This window comes from Cinclus cinclus, chromosome 23, assembly GCF_963662255.1.
Source record: "Cinclus cinclus chromosome 23, bCinCin1.1, whole genome shotgun sequence".
Taxonomy (NCBI): Eukaryota; Metazoa; Chordata; class Aves; order Passeriformes; family Cinclidae; genus Cinclus; species Cinclus cinclus.
The window spans coordinates 3,745,813-3,762,887 of record NC_085068.1 but is presented as its reverse complement, the minus strand read 5'-3'; the positions used below and the strand labels follow the sequence as shown (position 1 = coordinate 3,762,887).

General features: G+C 39.9%; 1 protein-coding gene across 1 annotated transcript in view; it reads left to right on the top strand.

Moving 5' to 3' along the window:
* The window catches only part of MTOR (mechanistic target of rapamycin kinase), a 60,077-nt gene that overhangs the window by 25,337 nt on the left and 17,665 nt on the right, over nucleotides 1-17,075 (top strand). Inside the window, exons 26-32 of the mRNA XM_062507390.1 lie at nucleotides 6,978-7,053; nucleotides 8,920-9,059; nucleotides 11,427-11,527; nucleotides 12,371-12,486; nucleotides 13,823-13,900; nucleotides 14,288-14,395; nucleotides 16,420-16,545. Coding sequence (XP_062363374.1) covers nucleotides 6,978-7,053; nucleotides 8,920-9,059; nucleotides 11,427-11,527; nucleotides 12,371-12,486; nucleotides 13,823-13,900; nucleotides 14,288-14,395; nucleotides 16,420-16,545 — 745 coding nt within the window. The remainder of the gene's footprint in view (nucleotides 1-6,977; nucleotides 7,054-8,919; nucleotides 9,060-11,426; nucleotides 11,528-12,370; nucleotides 12,487-13,822; nucleotides 13,901-14,287; nucleotides 14,396-16,419; nucleotides 16,546-17,075) is intronic.

Genomic DNA, 17,075 nt, shown 5'->3' with positions numbered 1-17,075 from the left:
ATTGCCTCTGATTTGCACTGGGGCTGGTGAATAGTTTATCTCCAAAACAGACTCACAAGAGTGTGAAGATTTTGGGAGATGAAGTCATCAAACCACTACAGGAGTGGAATATGAATACAGGCGTCTCATAAACCTGAATTTTCATAGGGAAGGAAAAGGGAATCTTTAGGAGGAGGTCAGAATTAAAGCTCTCCAAACAAGTTGTCTTGTGGGTGACTGCCTGTGTTCTGTGCTCAAGAGAAAACCACTGGGTCTGTCGTGTCAGCTGGCAAGGCCACTGTGTGGGATTGGTGAGCTGAGATATTGCCAGAGATATGCAAGTACAATTTGTTTAAAGCATGGAGGGTACCTCCATAGCAGACCATAGGCTTCAGTCAATTTTTGTCATGGACATTCCAGAAACCTTCCATAGCAAAATTGCTTTTTATACTTCAGACCAGAAAGTGCCACTGCACACAGATGAAAGCCTGACCTTTTTGTTCTGCCTCTAATCCTGTCTGAGCCCTCTTCCAGCTGGAGCTTCTGTCATTCCCAGGGGCAAATTCTTCACTGGCTTCCTGTGATGAGAAACATGTTTTTGTCAAAGTTGGAAAAGAGACTAGGACAGGCCAGACTCTGCTTCTCTGCCTCAAAAAGCCACCCTGCTAACACCCCCATTGTGTTACCCAGGACTTCAATCCATTCTGCTGCTGCTCCCACTCACCACAACTCTGCTGTCTTGAACAGATGTAGAAGAGAGGAGCCACTTGTTGGTCCATGCATTCCCTCTTTATACAAATTTTGAAAGAATCTAAGATTCAGTTGAACGCTCATGTTACAAAACACCACAAAAAGGCCTCCAAATCCCTTCTCTAAACTGGACTATTTAACTGGAAATGAGACAGCCAGGTTTTTATTTTGGATTCAGCTTCTAATTTGTATATCCAAATGTGAACCATCTTTCTTCTGGATGTTTTGATTTACCTGTTTTAAAAGAGACTTCTTTGTTCTGTGTAAGAGGGTGACAACAGACATATTATGAAGGAATGGAAAAGCACAAATCTACACCCCTCTCATTACTTCTGATAAAGTATTAAAGTAGATTTGGGCAGAAACACCCCTTGGTAGAGATATAAGCCTTAGTGAAATTTGACTTCTTTATGAGTATTTGAAAAATGGGAAGATGGGTCTTTCCCAGTTTCATGGAGATCTGAATGTGGTCACTGAGGCAGCAGTAGCTACAAATGATAGTCATTACCAGGTTAGGTCAAGTAGTTGGAGCTGACAAAAGCTGTTCTGCTGTTCTGTACTGTTCTACTTAGGATATGAATTCAGGATTCTGGTACATTTTGTGAAGAGGTAAAGTTTGAGGCATAGCTGGGGAGAAATGAGTTCAGTGATTACTGAGTGGATCCTGTTCTTTCCTTCCCCAATACTGATGGAGAAATTGAGCATGATTTGGCCTGAAATCCATCACCCTAGTTTTCCTCCATTAGCTTTTGTATGTGGAAATACTGTGGGACATGATAGTTAAAAAGACAAGATCCTATAGTCAAGAACATGAGACAAATCCTTTTTGATTTCACTCATGATGTAGTGATTGGGAGAACTGAGACTAAACATGGTTTCAATTTGTATGTGCCATATGTTTATAATGTTGATTGATGGTACTAAATTCAAATGTATTAGTATTATTTGATTGGAACCAGTTATCTCCTGTCCCTGGAGGGCCAGATTACATTAGAGGTGAGTTTAAATGATTGCTTTCTCTGGGAAGCTGTTCTGGCAGGTGTATGCGAAGCTGAGACAAGAAGAAAAGCTCAGTGCCCTGTAGCTATTTATTTGGTAGCCATTCATTGCAAACCCCTTAATATGCATCTGGCAAATGCTTAGAATCTGAAATTCCTGGTGCTTGCCGAGGTGGCAAAGCTCTCATCAGCTCTCAGCTGGCCCATTGTTGAGTCCACACTGTGTTGAAGCTCTGAAATATTGCTTTTCCCTCCCTGGAAGTGTGAAACTCTTCACCTTTTGCTTTGGAGATGATCATAAATACTCCAACATTCACTCTACTATGGCTTTGTGGTCAGGATTGTGTTGTAAATCTCTGAAATTATATGGAACAGGTGGAACAGATGAGAAACAAAACACTGCTACTTCCTGCTGTCATTTGTGATTTCTTTTTTATTTAAGGCATCCCTTCTTTGCATAACCGTTGCACAAAGACTGGCTCTTTGTTTCACCTTTTATTTTGCTAAATATCCTGCTTAGCAATTGTTCTCTTCTCTGCTTTCTGATTAATAAAAAATGGGTGATACAAAAACTATTGCAGCCTAAGCAGCAGGGCTGGCTAAGAAATTTATTGTAACATTTTTCACTGATTTTTCTTTCAAAACTAATGAATGTTTTTATTTGATTTGCAAGCATTTATATCAAGATTGGCAATTCAGCCAGTTTTGATGCTTGTGAGCAATGTGGTGTCTCCTTGCTGGAATCTGAAGGGGCTGCTCTGGCCTGGAAGCAACTCTTCCAGACCACAATTCTTCATTGAAAACACTTATTTTCTGGTATAAGTTTCTCAAACATATTTGTTCCTGGAATGGGAATAATTTTTAGTGGCATGATGGACATGCATTGGTTTTCTGGGTTGTTTTGAGGACTGTGGGTTGTTTTCTGAGATTTCTTGAGTCAAGGACTGGGGGATGCCTGAAGACAAATGGATCATAGAACTGGGGAAAATGGCCATCAAAGGCAATTCCTTTTGCCAGAGGATTATCTGTTCCCCCAAGTCTCCACAAAGTAACAGTGCCTTCCAATCCAGCAACACTCAGCACTTCTTCAGAAGGAAAAACAACTTTGGTTGAGGCTGGTAAAATCTGTCATAAGAGAATCTTTCTAAACAAACTTGAGGAGAATGAATAAAAGAATAGTTTTTCTACCTGTCTAGTTTCTGCATACAAACTGCTTTATTGCAAAAATAAAGTTTCTCTATTAGGTTTTGGAATGCATTCTGGCAATGGGAAATGTGCGTGTTCACTCATGGGTAAATTTGGGACTGCTTGAAAAGGCTCTATTAAAATAAAGGCTTTTCTTTTTATAAATTTTATGAGAAGATGGGGAAAGTCTGGTTGCTTCTGAGTTCTTGAAAATTTAATATATTTTGAGTGACAGACAATATTGTCAATATCAAAGATAATAGAAGACTGGAAAGCTCCCAGGACTGTATAAAAGAGGACATTTCTAGTAAACATTACTCATTTATGGCTTGGGTTTGTAGGGGGGAAATGTGTATGATTTGAGTTCTCTTCCCACTGAAGACAGTAAAGTTGGTTTTGATTCCCAGTTCATGTCTGGTTTCTGTTTAAATAACCTTTAAAATATGCAAGCAATAGGAGTATATTTCTCTTTAAATATTGGGGTTTTTTGGTGATTCTAGTTCAATGTACATGTAAAACCTGCAGTTTTGGTATCTTAATAATTAAGCAGTAGGTTTATGTAGCTTTTTCACTACTAATAAAATTTGACTATTTAAGACTTTTGACCAAGACTTTTATATTAGGAAGTTTGCCAAGGGCAGTCTTTTAGTACAGATAGTGACATAGCAGTTGGAAAATGTTTTTCATCAGAAGGCTTGTTTACATTTTAATATCCCACTCATCATGATCAAGTGCTCCAAATAGGTCAGGGTTGGACATTATTCTGGCTACAGTACAGATACTGTTTTATAAACAGGGTGGGAAATTTAAATTATATCGTTCTGCATAATCTAATGACTCAGTGAACCTGGATGGGCTGAACTCACACCAAACTTTATTTGCAACTGATTTATGCTCATTTAGAGGGAAAGTATAATGGTCTTCCGTTGTTTCATTGTTTTTACTAATCACTTCATTTATTCAATAAAATGTGAAATGAAATGGTGGCTATTACGCACTGAAATTAGTGCATTAGTTCAAAGTGTATAAAGGTCTAGTTGATCTGATTTAGGAAGTGGTATTATTTCTGAGGTGTCCCACTTGCAAGCATGGGACAACTCTGTCTTGAAATAGCTTCAGAATATTTCAGGTAAGCATGTTAGCCTTGAAAACACATAATTTCAAAATCTTTTCATTAAGCATTAGTACTAGAAGGCTCTGCCAATCCATAGCAGGCAGTAGAGTTGAATATTGGGGCCTTTCTTTCCCATCTTTGAAGGAGATGAGATGTTACCTGTGGCCTACCAAACCTATACCTAGAAACTTCTGAAATGTTCTGAGTGCCCAAAAATGCTCTTTAATGCCCTCCTGCCAAGCCTTCAAGTAGGAGATAGTAATGGGGTTTTTTCTAGCTTTTTAACAAAAATGAACTGATGAATATGGTCTTCCCTCAGTGGATATGGAGAACAACTGAGCTTTTCCTTTAATTTCCTTTAACTTAAAATTAGTCTGAAGTAGGAATAATTGCAAGGACATCTGCCAGTAAACAAAGACTTAAGTTACTGTCTGGCAAGTTAGCCAAGAGTATTGACTCTCATATCTTGAGAGATGCTTTCCCACCTTCTCCTTTAATCCAGAGAGATTTTGTAATTCACTTTTTCCAAATACAAGGAGAAATCCATCCTCTTGATTCCAATCCAGTAAACTGCCCTGATTTCCAGCAGCAACACTTTGGCTAAATACCCCTGGCAACTCTGCCTGGCTGGAATATCAGCCCTCAGGATCTTTTCTGAATGCCTGGATGCTTTCCTGCACTGTTTTTGTTTCTCTTCAGTTCTCCAGCATGATGGCTAGAAGACAGCTTTGTAGTGCTTTTAAGAGCGTTATAACATTTAGGAAGATTCTGATTGAGCACAGACTCTGCAGATCTGCAGGGAGAGGAGCAGTGCCTTCATGGAAGGAAGGTGAAAGAGAAGGAAAGCACAGAACGTTGTATTTTCTTAATGTGTGTTTTGAATGTACCAGGTTAAAATAGTGTATACACAAGATGGGCTGGGAGCAGGGAGTCACAACATTCACTGCTTTCTCAGAAATGCTCCTAAGCACAAGGAAAAGCAGCTGCCAGGAGAGGCTTATCCCAGTCAGAGGCTTATCCTAGTCTACAAAATTATCTGTCACTGTTCACTGTGTTCTAGATCACTTGTTACAGAACAGTAATCTATGATTATTAACAACTACTGCTGTGTATTCTTGTCAATTGAAGTCTTTCTCCTTCCCCTGCCATCTTTTCCTTTGCTTTGCTTAAACCTAACCATAAATAGATTTGAGACACTTAATTCTGCTTTGGGCAGCCAAGAAAGTAAGAAACAAAAGGAGTAATTGAGTGTACTAGGGAGTGGTAGAAGACCAGTGCTAATTGTCAGATAATAAAAGAAAATGGTCAATTTTGTCAGGAGGTGTTGTCAAGAAAGATAACTTGGAAGAAATTAACTGTCTGACATGCTGGAATGTGTGTGTCAATGGCTCTTTAAATCATCAGGTCATTTATCACTTTTATGAGGCTGCTGCCAAGCTTTCCCTTGGGAAGATAGCTGGAGTCGGTGCAACCTTTGACTGCCTTGTTAAAAAAAAAATGGCATGGGTCTGTTTCAGGTGCTTCCCATTGTTGGGTGCCAGTCATCTTGAACTGTGATTATGGTGTATTCTTAGTCTGGCTAAATCTGATTTTAGTTGAACCAATCTGAAGGCCCAATTTCCAAGAGTATTTTACTTAACAGATCTCCAGAGTTTGTCTGTGAGCTTGATTCTTTACTTGTCAGGAAAGGAGGCTTCCAGAGACAGAAGAAATATAACATTGATTTGAAAAACTTCCCCATTTTTTGTCTGTGTATTACTCTCTTTAATGCTTTCGATTTGCTTCTCTTACTGATCCCCTGCCTTTTTATAAGGGGGAAATCATGCAGCCATTCTGATGATGGCAGGCAAGAAAGAGCATTTCTGGGAGCTGCCTGTGTCTGTGGTTCTGTTCAAAGACCACTGGAAGTCTCTTTACACTGATCTCTGTTGCCATGTTTTGTTTTTTTAATTAGGCTGTTTCCATTCCAAACATTAACTAATGCTCATATTGGGCTGTAGGATGTGTTGTAGGTGCTCGGGTGTTACGATGTTGCTTTGAACAATTTGCATTTCTGGTTCTCCTGAGTCAGCAGGGAAGGAGGAGGGCAGTGAACCAGAGGCTGTTCATAAACAAGCTTATATAAAATATCAGAGGTCTAATAGAAAGTTAATTTCCTCATGAAGTTGGGATTTAGGAGTAGTGCTACTTACTGAGTACCCCATTTCTGATAGTAAAATAAGAAAAACCAATGTGAACTAGAAATTATTTAAGAGAATTGCTGTATATCATGAACTAGAGAATCAGGTTCAAGAGTAGCCTATTTGCTTGTGCTTCATAAAATTCAGCTGGCCTTGCAAAACAAGTGCCTCCCTGGTACAGACTGAGGATTGGTTGTGATGGCAGCAGTTTCTGGCATGTTCTTGAAAACCAGCAAAAGAAAAGTGCCAGTACCAATGCAGAGGTTTTGTATGAAATGTGAAGCTGAAATTAGTGTTGCACACATTTTATGTAATTTCCTGGTGGCATTTGTCAGCTGTTTTAATGATATAGACTGTTTCCTGCATCATTAAAATCTCTCCTCTGATTTTTAGAGGAGTTGGTGGTCTGTTTAAGAGAATGGGGAGGAAAAAAGTACTGTAAAGCTCTTAAGTACAGCTGTTTGAAAAATCATGTCTTTAAAACTATTGGAAACTATTCTTCTTGCTGTGCAGGCTGTTACATAGAATTGATAATCACATATCATCTCTATTTTGTGTAACAAGTCTTCAGACTGTGCAGAGAATGTGTGCACATATTGTTTTGAAAATATATGGCCTTGTGTAGTTTAATTGTTCATGTGTAAGTCTAAACAAAAAGAGTGTTCCATTGGTATTTCTAAATGATAGAGCTTGGTATTATCAAGTAGAAGCTTCTACCAACTCCTAATATGACAATTGTGTTAAATCATCTTTCTTCTCCTCCCTTTCCAGCATTAACAATAAGCTCCAACAGCCAGAAGCAGCTGCTGGGGTGCTGGAATATGCCATGAAGCACTTTGGGGAGCTGGTGAGTCCTGCTGGATAATCTGCTTCCTTATGTCTTATGTTTTTATGGTTTCTGTAATTAGTTTTTTGGTGGGTGGTGATGTGTTTTCTCAGTCACATTGAGGTTTTATCCCTACTTATGATATTTCATTGTTCATAAAAAAGGGCCTTGCTGGCTGCAGGGATGTTCTGTGGGCACTTTGCAGCAAATGCTGGGTACAGGGAGGGCTGCAAGAACCTGATTTGGAGGAGAATTTTGCAGCTGCTGTTGATACCAAACACAGCTGTGGGCAAATAGCACCTTGACAACGCAAGTCCTTTTATTTAGGATAAGCTGGGAAGGGAGGGAGTAAGTTCCTGTTCTAAGCTTGAAGGATTTGAGAAACTGCATCATCACCTTCCAGGTAAGGATTTAATGGAAGTTAACCTCTAGTCTCTCAAAAGTGTTCACAGGTATTATTTATAATAGCAAGTTAACCAGTCCCTTACAATTCAGACTGCTCATCAAAATCAAATAACCCCATTATGTGTTTGTTCTGTGTCTTTCTCAGAATGAAGTACCTTTTATTATTTCTTCTAAATTTATGAGTAGTTTAATTTGTGTTCAAGGGCCAAACCACCTATGCTCTCCTGACAGTTCTACTGGTAAAAGGATGATTTGTCAGTGGTAATTGTTGCAGTTTTAGGATAATTAGGAAAAGGAATGCAGCTGTGAAAGCACAGTAGACCAGCCTCTTTAAGTAGTAGCAGCTAGAAAGTGGGAACCAGGTATAAGCACAAAATGGTGGAAATCTTCTAGTGTAGGATCATGTGTGGTTTAGACCTAGACTGGAAAATAAGTTATTTCTGGGAGAAGTACAGACTTCAGAACATCTTTGCAGCTTCTTGTAATTCCTTGGGTAGACTGAGCAAAGTTCTGCATTACCTAATTTTGACTTCACTCTTTAGCAGCAATATAGTCTAGCAGTAAATGTAGTTCAAAGCACAGAGTATGCCAGAATTGGCAATGAAAAGAAATTAAGAGGAGCTGTGAGCTCTGCTTTCAGGGACTTAATTGAAATATGACGTAGCTGAGAAGTTAAAGGGCTAAGTGGAAGACCTGGCATACAAAGCATGGTTTATAGTGACTCTATCCACAGGTCTGGGAAAAGAATCTGCTCTGCAGCCTATGCCAAGACATGAGCTGCCAAGGACTGAGCAGAAAAACACTGGCAGAGAAAAGTATGGAAATATATTAAGGCATTTTTTTTCTTGAGAATGAGAAACAAAATCTAGAAAGAAAGGCTAAACAAAAGTGTTTAGCTGATAAGGATCACTGCTTGGCTAACTTTTAATGGCTTTGTTACAAACCATTGTCTTCCCTTGTGAAGGGTGTGATTGGACCCCAACTTCATACTACCTGCTGTATTAAGTAATTGCCTAGCAGTAGCCAGATGCAACGTTTGGGCTTTTTTTCTAGTTAGTCATTCCATTCCTGAATGCAAGGCTGTTTTTCTTGCTTGAATGCAGGTATGTGCAACACCTGGAAGTGGAATATGTTACAGATTTACCCTTTTTCCTGTTCCACTCACTCCACCTTTCCAGAAAGAAAAGCACCAGCTGCTGAGCTGGTATTTCAGTGGCACTGAGTAAGGGAGTGATGTTGGATTAATCCCTCTGGTAAACCTGAGTTCCTTTCTGGACAGATGTAGCAATGCCAGAATTCCAGTTTTCACAGTAGATCAAGGTTCTCTCTATCACAGAAGTTCATGAGGTTATTTAGAATGATAAAAGGGTGAAGCAACCAGCATAGACACAAAACTTTATAGGAAAAGCTGCAGTGGTTAATTTAGAATGATCAGTGTTAATCCTACTGTTTATTTTTACTTTTTTTTTCCCCTTCTCTTAGGAAATTCAAGCTACTTGGTATGAAAAGCTTCATGAATGGGAAGATGCTCTGGTGGCCTATGACAAGAAGATGGACACAAACAAAGATGATCCTGAGCTGATGCTGGGACGGATGCGTTGTTTGGAAGCACTTGGTGAATGGTAAGAGGGGAATGCCTGAAGAATAAGGAAAATGTTCTCTGGATGCTGTCATTCAGATGCAGTTTTTTCCCCTGAATTCCTATTTACTCCTGCTTACTTTGAGTATTTGTGTGGCATCTCACTTTGTTCATTGAAGTCAGAATTGGTAGTAACATCTCTAAGCCTTTTGGGACTGACCATCTGGTCAGTTAAGTTCTCTCTGGAAGAGAATCTGCAGTCTTATAATCAGGTCAACCCTATTTATAACAGAGGAAGATATTGTAGATAGAGGAAATATTAATGGAGTAGATCTTGTCAGAAACAGTCATGCAAGTAGCTCATTGTGACCCTCCTTTTTAAACTGTAATTAAAACATGAGAAATTTCTGTTCATTCAGTGTCAGACCTATGCCTTGTAGAAGGATGAGATTTTCCATATTAGTCTCTCAGCATTTCTTAAGCCTTGTCTTTGTGGACATTTAGTATTTCAAGTTTTGTGTCAAATGTCTGTTGTCAACACATAACTGATTCAAACCAGCATTTGTGACAGGGTGAGCTGCTGGTGACTTACAGCTTACTGTGTAACTGGGGGCTTCTGTTTTCTCTGGCTATTCAATTCCAAGAAGATAATTGGAGAAGGCACCCTGTTCACTGTGGCATGCACTTCTACCCAGGGGCAGGTGTGGGTTCATCCAGGTTGTGCATTTCTACTGAACTTTGCATGTGACAAACTCTCTCCTGATGGGTCCTGACATGAACTCAGAGGATGGCACCACAGTAAGGAGATTCCTCTTCACTAAAGTTATTTTACTGCTAGAAACACAACTCTTGAGAGTTCTGGCAGCATTTTTCTGCCCTTTTTTTTCCTAAACAAGGGTGAGACATATAGGATGCAGATTTTCCAGTACAGAAAATAGATCCTTTTACTGAGCTTTCCAGCTTTTGTACAAGTAGGCAGTTCTCACCAGGGGTTTGAAGAATTTTTCCCTCCTGCAGGATGTGTATTTGTGCTAAGTGTCCTTTCTGAACCTCCTACTTATTGATGTATCAGCAATAAATCTATGGAACAACAAAATGACAATCTTCTTCAGTTGCAGCAAGGTATCCTGGAACTACTGATAGTCTGTAGTGACAAGAGCACTCAGAGTCTTCCAAGTTCTCTTGTGGAACTGGGTTCCAACTCTGTGCAGCTGTTTTTACAATTCAGAAGTGCTTTTACAGAGTGCTGTCTGCTGCCTTGCAGCTGACTCTAGAGATGTCATGCTGATGCTGAGGATTCTATAGTTTGGCTGCTGATACTATTCAGTAGCATTCAACTTGATTGACTGTGCTGCTGGAGTCTGCTTGACAGCATAAGGCAGATAATCTAGAATTATATTGTGCAGCATCACTATTTCAGCACTCTGCTGTGATATTCTGAGAGTATGGCCAAAACATTATTAGCCATTTGTCTCTTCATGTACTTGTTCCTGTAGGAGCCATGGTGTTTTATCAGCATCTACGAGCTCCTGATTTATTGCTGTTGCTAGGTTTGTCTTGGTTTCTCATTTGTTTTGTGTTTTGTTTATTTTTTCCTCCTGGGCCATTAAGCTGTCAGAATGACTATCTTGTCTGTGGCAGCCCATTGGTTCTGTTTGACTAACTCATCTTCCTTTTTGGGAGGGGAGGGGATGACCCTAGGGAAGGCAAGTTGTTCTCCCTCACAGTTGGCAGCTGTTTCACTGCTACAGAGTATCCAGCCTGAGAAATCGTGGAACTGCAACACCCAGGGTAATTGGTTTGATTAGTGCAGCATTCACAGTTGATTTGAAAGAAATAATATAAAAGATCCTGATGCTTCCTCTCCACTGGAGATGAAAGATTCAGATGCACTCTGAGATCTTGCCATGACAAGTCTTCATATGAGGTTACAGCAGCATTCATTCTGCAGTCTTTGTCTTCAGACTTGATGTGTTAATTCAAAATGTTTGCTAGTAGGAGCCATGCCCAAGCTATCCAGATCATATGTTTCTTCTACTGACTCTTGTAAAAATTTTAAGCATCCTTTTTTGGTGGTGGTTTGTTTGTTTTCTCGAATTTTTTTTCTGTATTTATAGACTGGTGTTATCAGTCCAATTTTAAAGTTGGTATTAACAGCTGCTGAGGAACAAACACAAACTTCTCTTTGGATGAGTATTTTCAAAGCATAGTGTGCCTTAAAATTATTTTCTGGTGATAGGATTTTTGTCATCAAAATAGCATGGTTGAGTTGGCCAGAGGAGTCAAATCCTTTCAGTATAAAAAGAACAATGGGGCTGGTTGTTGTCTTATCAATGGGAAGTGGTTGTCTAATGAGACAGAATTCTTGGAAGAGGCTTTTTGCTGACCAGAAATTGTGGATTCTTCTCAGGGGGCAGCTCCACCAGCAATGCTGTGAAAAGTGGACCCAGGTAAATGATGAAACTCAAGCCAAGATGGCCAGGATGGCTGCTGCTGCTGCTTGGGGTCTAGGTAATGTATCTTCCTGTGCTGGTGTGTGACAGCCCATGAGGTGCAAGCACAGATAGTTCTAGCTTACCTCAGAACTACTGAATACAGGAAACAGCAACATCAAGTAACCACATTATTTACATTGGGAAATGAAGTAAGTGTTATTCCATATTGAAGTCCTTTGGAAAATCTGCATTTATATGAAGTCTCCCAGTGTGGTCTCCAGTAACAGAGTGGTCTGAGCAGATGATCAGTTGCTTAAATGCTTGCTTTTGCTTGGCTTTAGACTGAACAGAGCTCAGGCTGGAAATGTGATAAAAAGACTTTCTCAGATTTGTGGCAGACTGTTATTTATAATGAGAGCAGTATCTGTTGAGCATATTAGAGGTTGTGTCTGCTGAGTAAACAGTCTGAAGTGGAATAAATCTACAGTGGTCCATATGTCCTTTTGTGCTGTTAGCAAAATATTTAATAGAGAAGCTGATGAATCACTTGCTCTCTGCCAGCCTTTGCTGAGAAAAACTAATCTTTAGCTCTGTAGGGCACTAATTCATTCAAATGTTCTGGAAGTGTCAGAATTATAATTGTTTCATCACAAGGAATGAAAGAACCTTTTCCATAAGGATAACAATTTGTCTAAAAGAAAAATGCCTATGTTTTTCTTATCTGAAGCTATGTGTATGTTTATGTATATAATAGTGTCCCTACCAAAGACAAGCTGTTGGAGAACTGACTTAAATGCAGAAGTATCACACAGCACTCAGGCCTAGGCACTGATATCTAAGCACCTCATCATAGTTCTATTCTGTTCCCACAACAGCAGGGAAGGCTGTTGTGTTACTGAGGATATCTGTGTCTCTGCAGGTCAGTGGGACAGCATGGAAGAATATACCTGCATGATCCCCAGGGACACCCATGATGGTGCATTCTACAGGGCAGTACTGGCACTGCATCAAGACCTTTTCTCACTGGCTCAGCAAGTAATTATCTTCCTTGTTGGTATCCCAAAACCTGGTTTGAGATGTTCTAGGCTGCAGAGTTTCATGGAAAAATAGACTGTAGTAAAGCAGTTTGCTATGACCTGTGAATTGCCCAATAATGTTTTTTCCATGGATATATTAGTCCTGGGTGATAAATCTTACCTTGTATTTCCAGAAACATTGCAGTGAGTGTGTTGACAGATAGTAGTGGTCCAGTGCTGTATTACATAAGAAAGCCTTAGTAATTTTTTGGCTTTTTTTCCTTCTGTGCCTCTACTCCAGACAGGCAGGACACAAGGATTTTCTCAGCAGAGGCTCTGTTCTACAAGGCACTGATTGTAAATTGCTGGGAATGCCTGAGACACCTGTAAGATTCCTAATGGGTTTTAGGTGCACTTCTGTCTCTTACAGCTTTTTCAGTGAGGTGCTCATATATATCATGTACAATTACCTTAATTTTTCTGGTAGCACTGATGAATCTCAGATCTTAGATTGTGATACCAAGGCAAGGAATGAGTCTATTAAAAAGAGCTGTATTTGTAATGCTTGTTTGTCACAGAGGAGATTTGCAGAGCGACTCTGTAGATGTCAAATATGTTGTTTACTTTCCAAGGAAGCTCAAGTCCCATTTCTCAGAATTCTGTGCTGGCTTGCCAGCTCAGATAAAGGAGTAATTCAATCTGTGCTGTCAAAACCCGTACATAGATTTTTGGATGATGTGCGCAGTAAAATTAACCAGGCATTCAAAAGGGTAGAGTTTGTGATTAACCTTTAACATTTTGAACAGGAAAAGCTGTAGGTGAGAGATTATATAATGACTAGAACTAGAGCAGGATTTATTTCATGCTTGAAGAGCCTGTCTTAGTTTGAGGATGAGAAATGAAATTTGCTGTCCTGTAAAATTCATAAAATCGTGTTGGGTTATGTAAAACAGTGAAAACTTTTCTTTCATTGTGTGGTATCAAGAGACATTTCTTGTGGCTCGTTTTTGTAACCAACTCTCTTGCACTAAAATGTGAACCTTTCCTCTACAAATGATGTTAATGATGTTCTCTACAATTGCAGTAGGATTTGAAATACTGCAACTTTGATTTTCTAGGAGGACAAACTTCAAACAGTGCAGGTGATGAATGAAGCTTCCTTGACTTCCCTTAAATATGCCCTGGACATTGTTTTCCTGTCAAATCTTTCTATTTATAAGATCCTTTCCTAGTTCTTGTTGGAGAATGAGAACAATGCCAGCTTTGTTCATGAGATGGAACAGCTGAACAGCAGTTTCAACAGTTGCCTCTAGATAAACCACGCTACTTTGCCTCAATATCTTATTCTATTTCAGTGCATTGACAAAGCCAGAGACCTGCTGGATGCTGAGCTGACTGCCATGGCAGGAGAGAGCTACAGTCGAGCCTATGGAGTAAGTGTAGCTCTCAGCCTTCATTCCTTTCATTGATGCTTCAGACTGTCTCTAAAAGTTGCATAAAACTTCAGAGTAGTGCTTGTCTCAAACATAAGACCTGTGTAGGTCCACAAGCTAAATGGCTTTTGTCAGATAAGAAATACAACTTTGCAGGAGCAGCTTTTGGACAAACTAAAAGTGAAGTGAGGTCCACCCCCTCAAAAGAAATAAGAATTGACATTTAGGGAGTTTGAATCAGTGGCTCATCTAGGTACCAGTATACAGCACTTGGTCCTTTCTCTGTTGGGCAGCCTATGTAGTTAAGATTTTGATGCCAAAATACTGTTCCTTAATTATAGATTTGTTCTGTAGTGATTGGGATGGAATGTGATTTTTTTCCTTCAGGCTATGGTATCCTGCCAGATGCTGTCAGAGCTGGAAGAGGTTATCCAGTATAAACTTGTACCAGAACGCCGTGAGATCATCCGCCAGATCTGGTGGGAAAGACTGCAGGTACATCCATGTAAAGGTCAAGGATGGAGATGCTGATGGGCTGGCATGAACAGCTTCCTTTTGAGTCAGTGTGGTGGTTCAGCAAATCTTCCCATGTCTCTCTCCATCCCAGTAATGTCCATGCTCACATGGCTGCATGCTCCATCTCCTTTGGGCTTGTCCTTGTTGCCTGTGGTTTTGGTTTGGGCTTTTATTTTCAGGTTAATGTTCCTGAGGTCTCAGCTCATATGACACTTTGAAAGGGTGAACTAAGCCTTGAAATAGATATGTACAGAAGAGAGATACTACTGACATCCCCAAGGCTGCTTATCTCAATATTGGATTATATCTGGAAATACTGGTTTAGATCAGGCTAATTTGAACTTTTTACCTGGCTGGTTGCATTTTAAGAAGTGAATTTTCTCCAAATGTTGGAAAACTGGTAAGAGAATTCACATGCTTGTAAAATAAAAGGTTATCCTGTTCCTTTTGGACCTCTTACAAGAACATTTCCAGCTAATTGATAGCATTTTGGGACATTGCTTAGTGGTGGAATTGGCAGTGTTAGGTTTATGGTTGGACTTAATAATTGTAAAGGTCTTTTCCAGTCTAAATGATGCTACGATTAACCTTGACCTTTCAGAAGAGACCTTTAGCAATGTTGATTTTCCTGTATTCAAAGAGAAGTTTGTGCCTTTCTTACTCTAAACATCAAAAATCCAAAATACCTCTGGAAATTTAAATCAGACAAATATTTGACACTATTTTCTTACAAGAGACATCCCTACAGTGAAAGTGAATATCCTCAGATGCAGTAGTACATACAGGAATTCTGTTTAAAGAGGTGGGTGGTTCCTGCAAGGGAAGGGGGTAAAAGGAAAAAAAGGGCATAATTCAGGTCAAATGCTGCCCGAAGGAAGAACTTTTCTCGGTGCAGAGTTCTTTAATGGCACTGCTATAATCTGTCACCTTATGAAAGCCTGCTGTATGTTTTTTAGCTGTTTGGGAAATTGTGACAAAGCTTTTCATCTCCCATCTGTATTCCAGTCTGAAAAAATCTCAGCACTGTTCCACTGGGGTAGAGAAACTGAAGTGGCAGGAAGCATAGTTTCTGAATACAGCTTTTAATAGTCCTGAAGGCAGTACATAGAGTTCTTGAATGTTTTATAGGTGTTTTTTAATAGTTTTTAAATGCCAGTTGGAAGAAATTTGTTTGAGTCTTAAGGAACGAGCTTTGCCTAACTTCCCAGTCCTCAACTTCAGAGAAAAGGGGAAAGGAATAAATTCTTTGGTGCTAAGGTGCCTGCTGCCATTGGAAAATGTTTTGTTTACCTCAAACACAAGTAGTCTGTGGCTGAATAGAAACTCTGGAGCATCACTGTTACCCTGTACTTGGCCACTATATCAAGCACCATGGATTTAGTTGTTCCACAATTCCCTTCACAATTCTACTTCTCTGTAGTATCCTTGAATGTTTGAAATACAGACTCATCCTGCTCTGACAGGGTTGTGCCTCTCACATCAGACAGACAAGAACCAGACAATGCTTGCACAAGCAGCACAGCAGTTGGAGCTGCAGTTTCTGGCAGACAATCAGTTTAGATTTCCAACCTCCAAAAGCAACACATGCAAGGAAAAGGACAACAAAAATATCTTTGCAACCATTTGGTTTTCTACCTCCTCCATGTTGAGATTTAAATCAAAAATAGGTGAAGAAGACACTTTGGAAGGCACTTTGACTCACTTTGGAATTGTATGAAGAGTTTTTCTGCTTCTTGGATGCATTTCAGCTTTAGGAGATTTTTTTCTATTTCTATTAGAGGATATCCTTGGACTGCAAGTGCTGAGCTGCCTGCAGATTGTGAGAGTCAGAGACTGAACCTTCTTCATGCACTGCAGTGTTAAAGAAATCGACAGTTCCTAATGTGAATTATGGGCACAGAAGTCTCTATCTTGATGGAGGTCCCTTCAGATTCTGAATCAAGGCTCTGTACAGTCCACTGGAGACCAGGCACTAACAAGTTGTCCCTTCTTTTTCCTCTCAGGGCTGTCAGCGAATTGTGGAAGACTGGCAAAGGATATTGATGGTCCGATCTCTTGTTGTGAATCCTCATGAGGACATGAGAACTTGGCTCAAGTATGCCAGCTTGTGTGGCAAGAGTGGGAGGCTGGTGAGCATTGTCAAGCTCTGTCCTCTTCAGCAGGTTTTCAGATGATTGGCTCTGGTGTGCTGCTTCAGCTTTGAGCATTCCTGAATGCTTTCATTGCTCAAGTGGGATGGGCTCTCCTCTGAGGAAGAAACTAGTCAGAAATCGTTGAAATGCTAAAATTCTAACCAGCATAGAGTTCATGCTTGTAGCCAGGGTTATTTTTGTGGGACTGATGATATACCTGAGAGCCCCTGGGCCAATTTTTTATTGCATGCTATAACTGGAAGTTTTTATGCAGTACTGGAGATGATTAATAATAGCTCTCTGCTAGAGCAGAGAGTCAAATCTAGAATGTGATGGTACTGTTGAACATTTTACCAAATACTTGAAACAGAGACTTTACACTTTCTGTGACTTCTGAAATGAGAATCTAATGCTCTGATCCAAAGGAAGACATGTGATTTATCATGTGGTATTATGAGTCCAGGGAGTCTGCTGTGTCTGTGTTGTATCTGGAGGGTCAGATGTACTTTTTCAGCGTTGGGCAATTC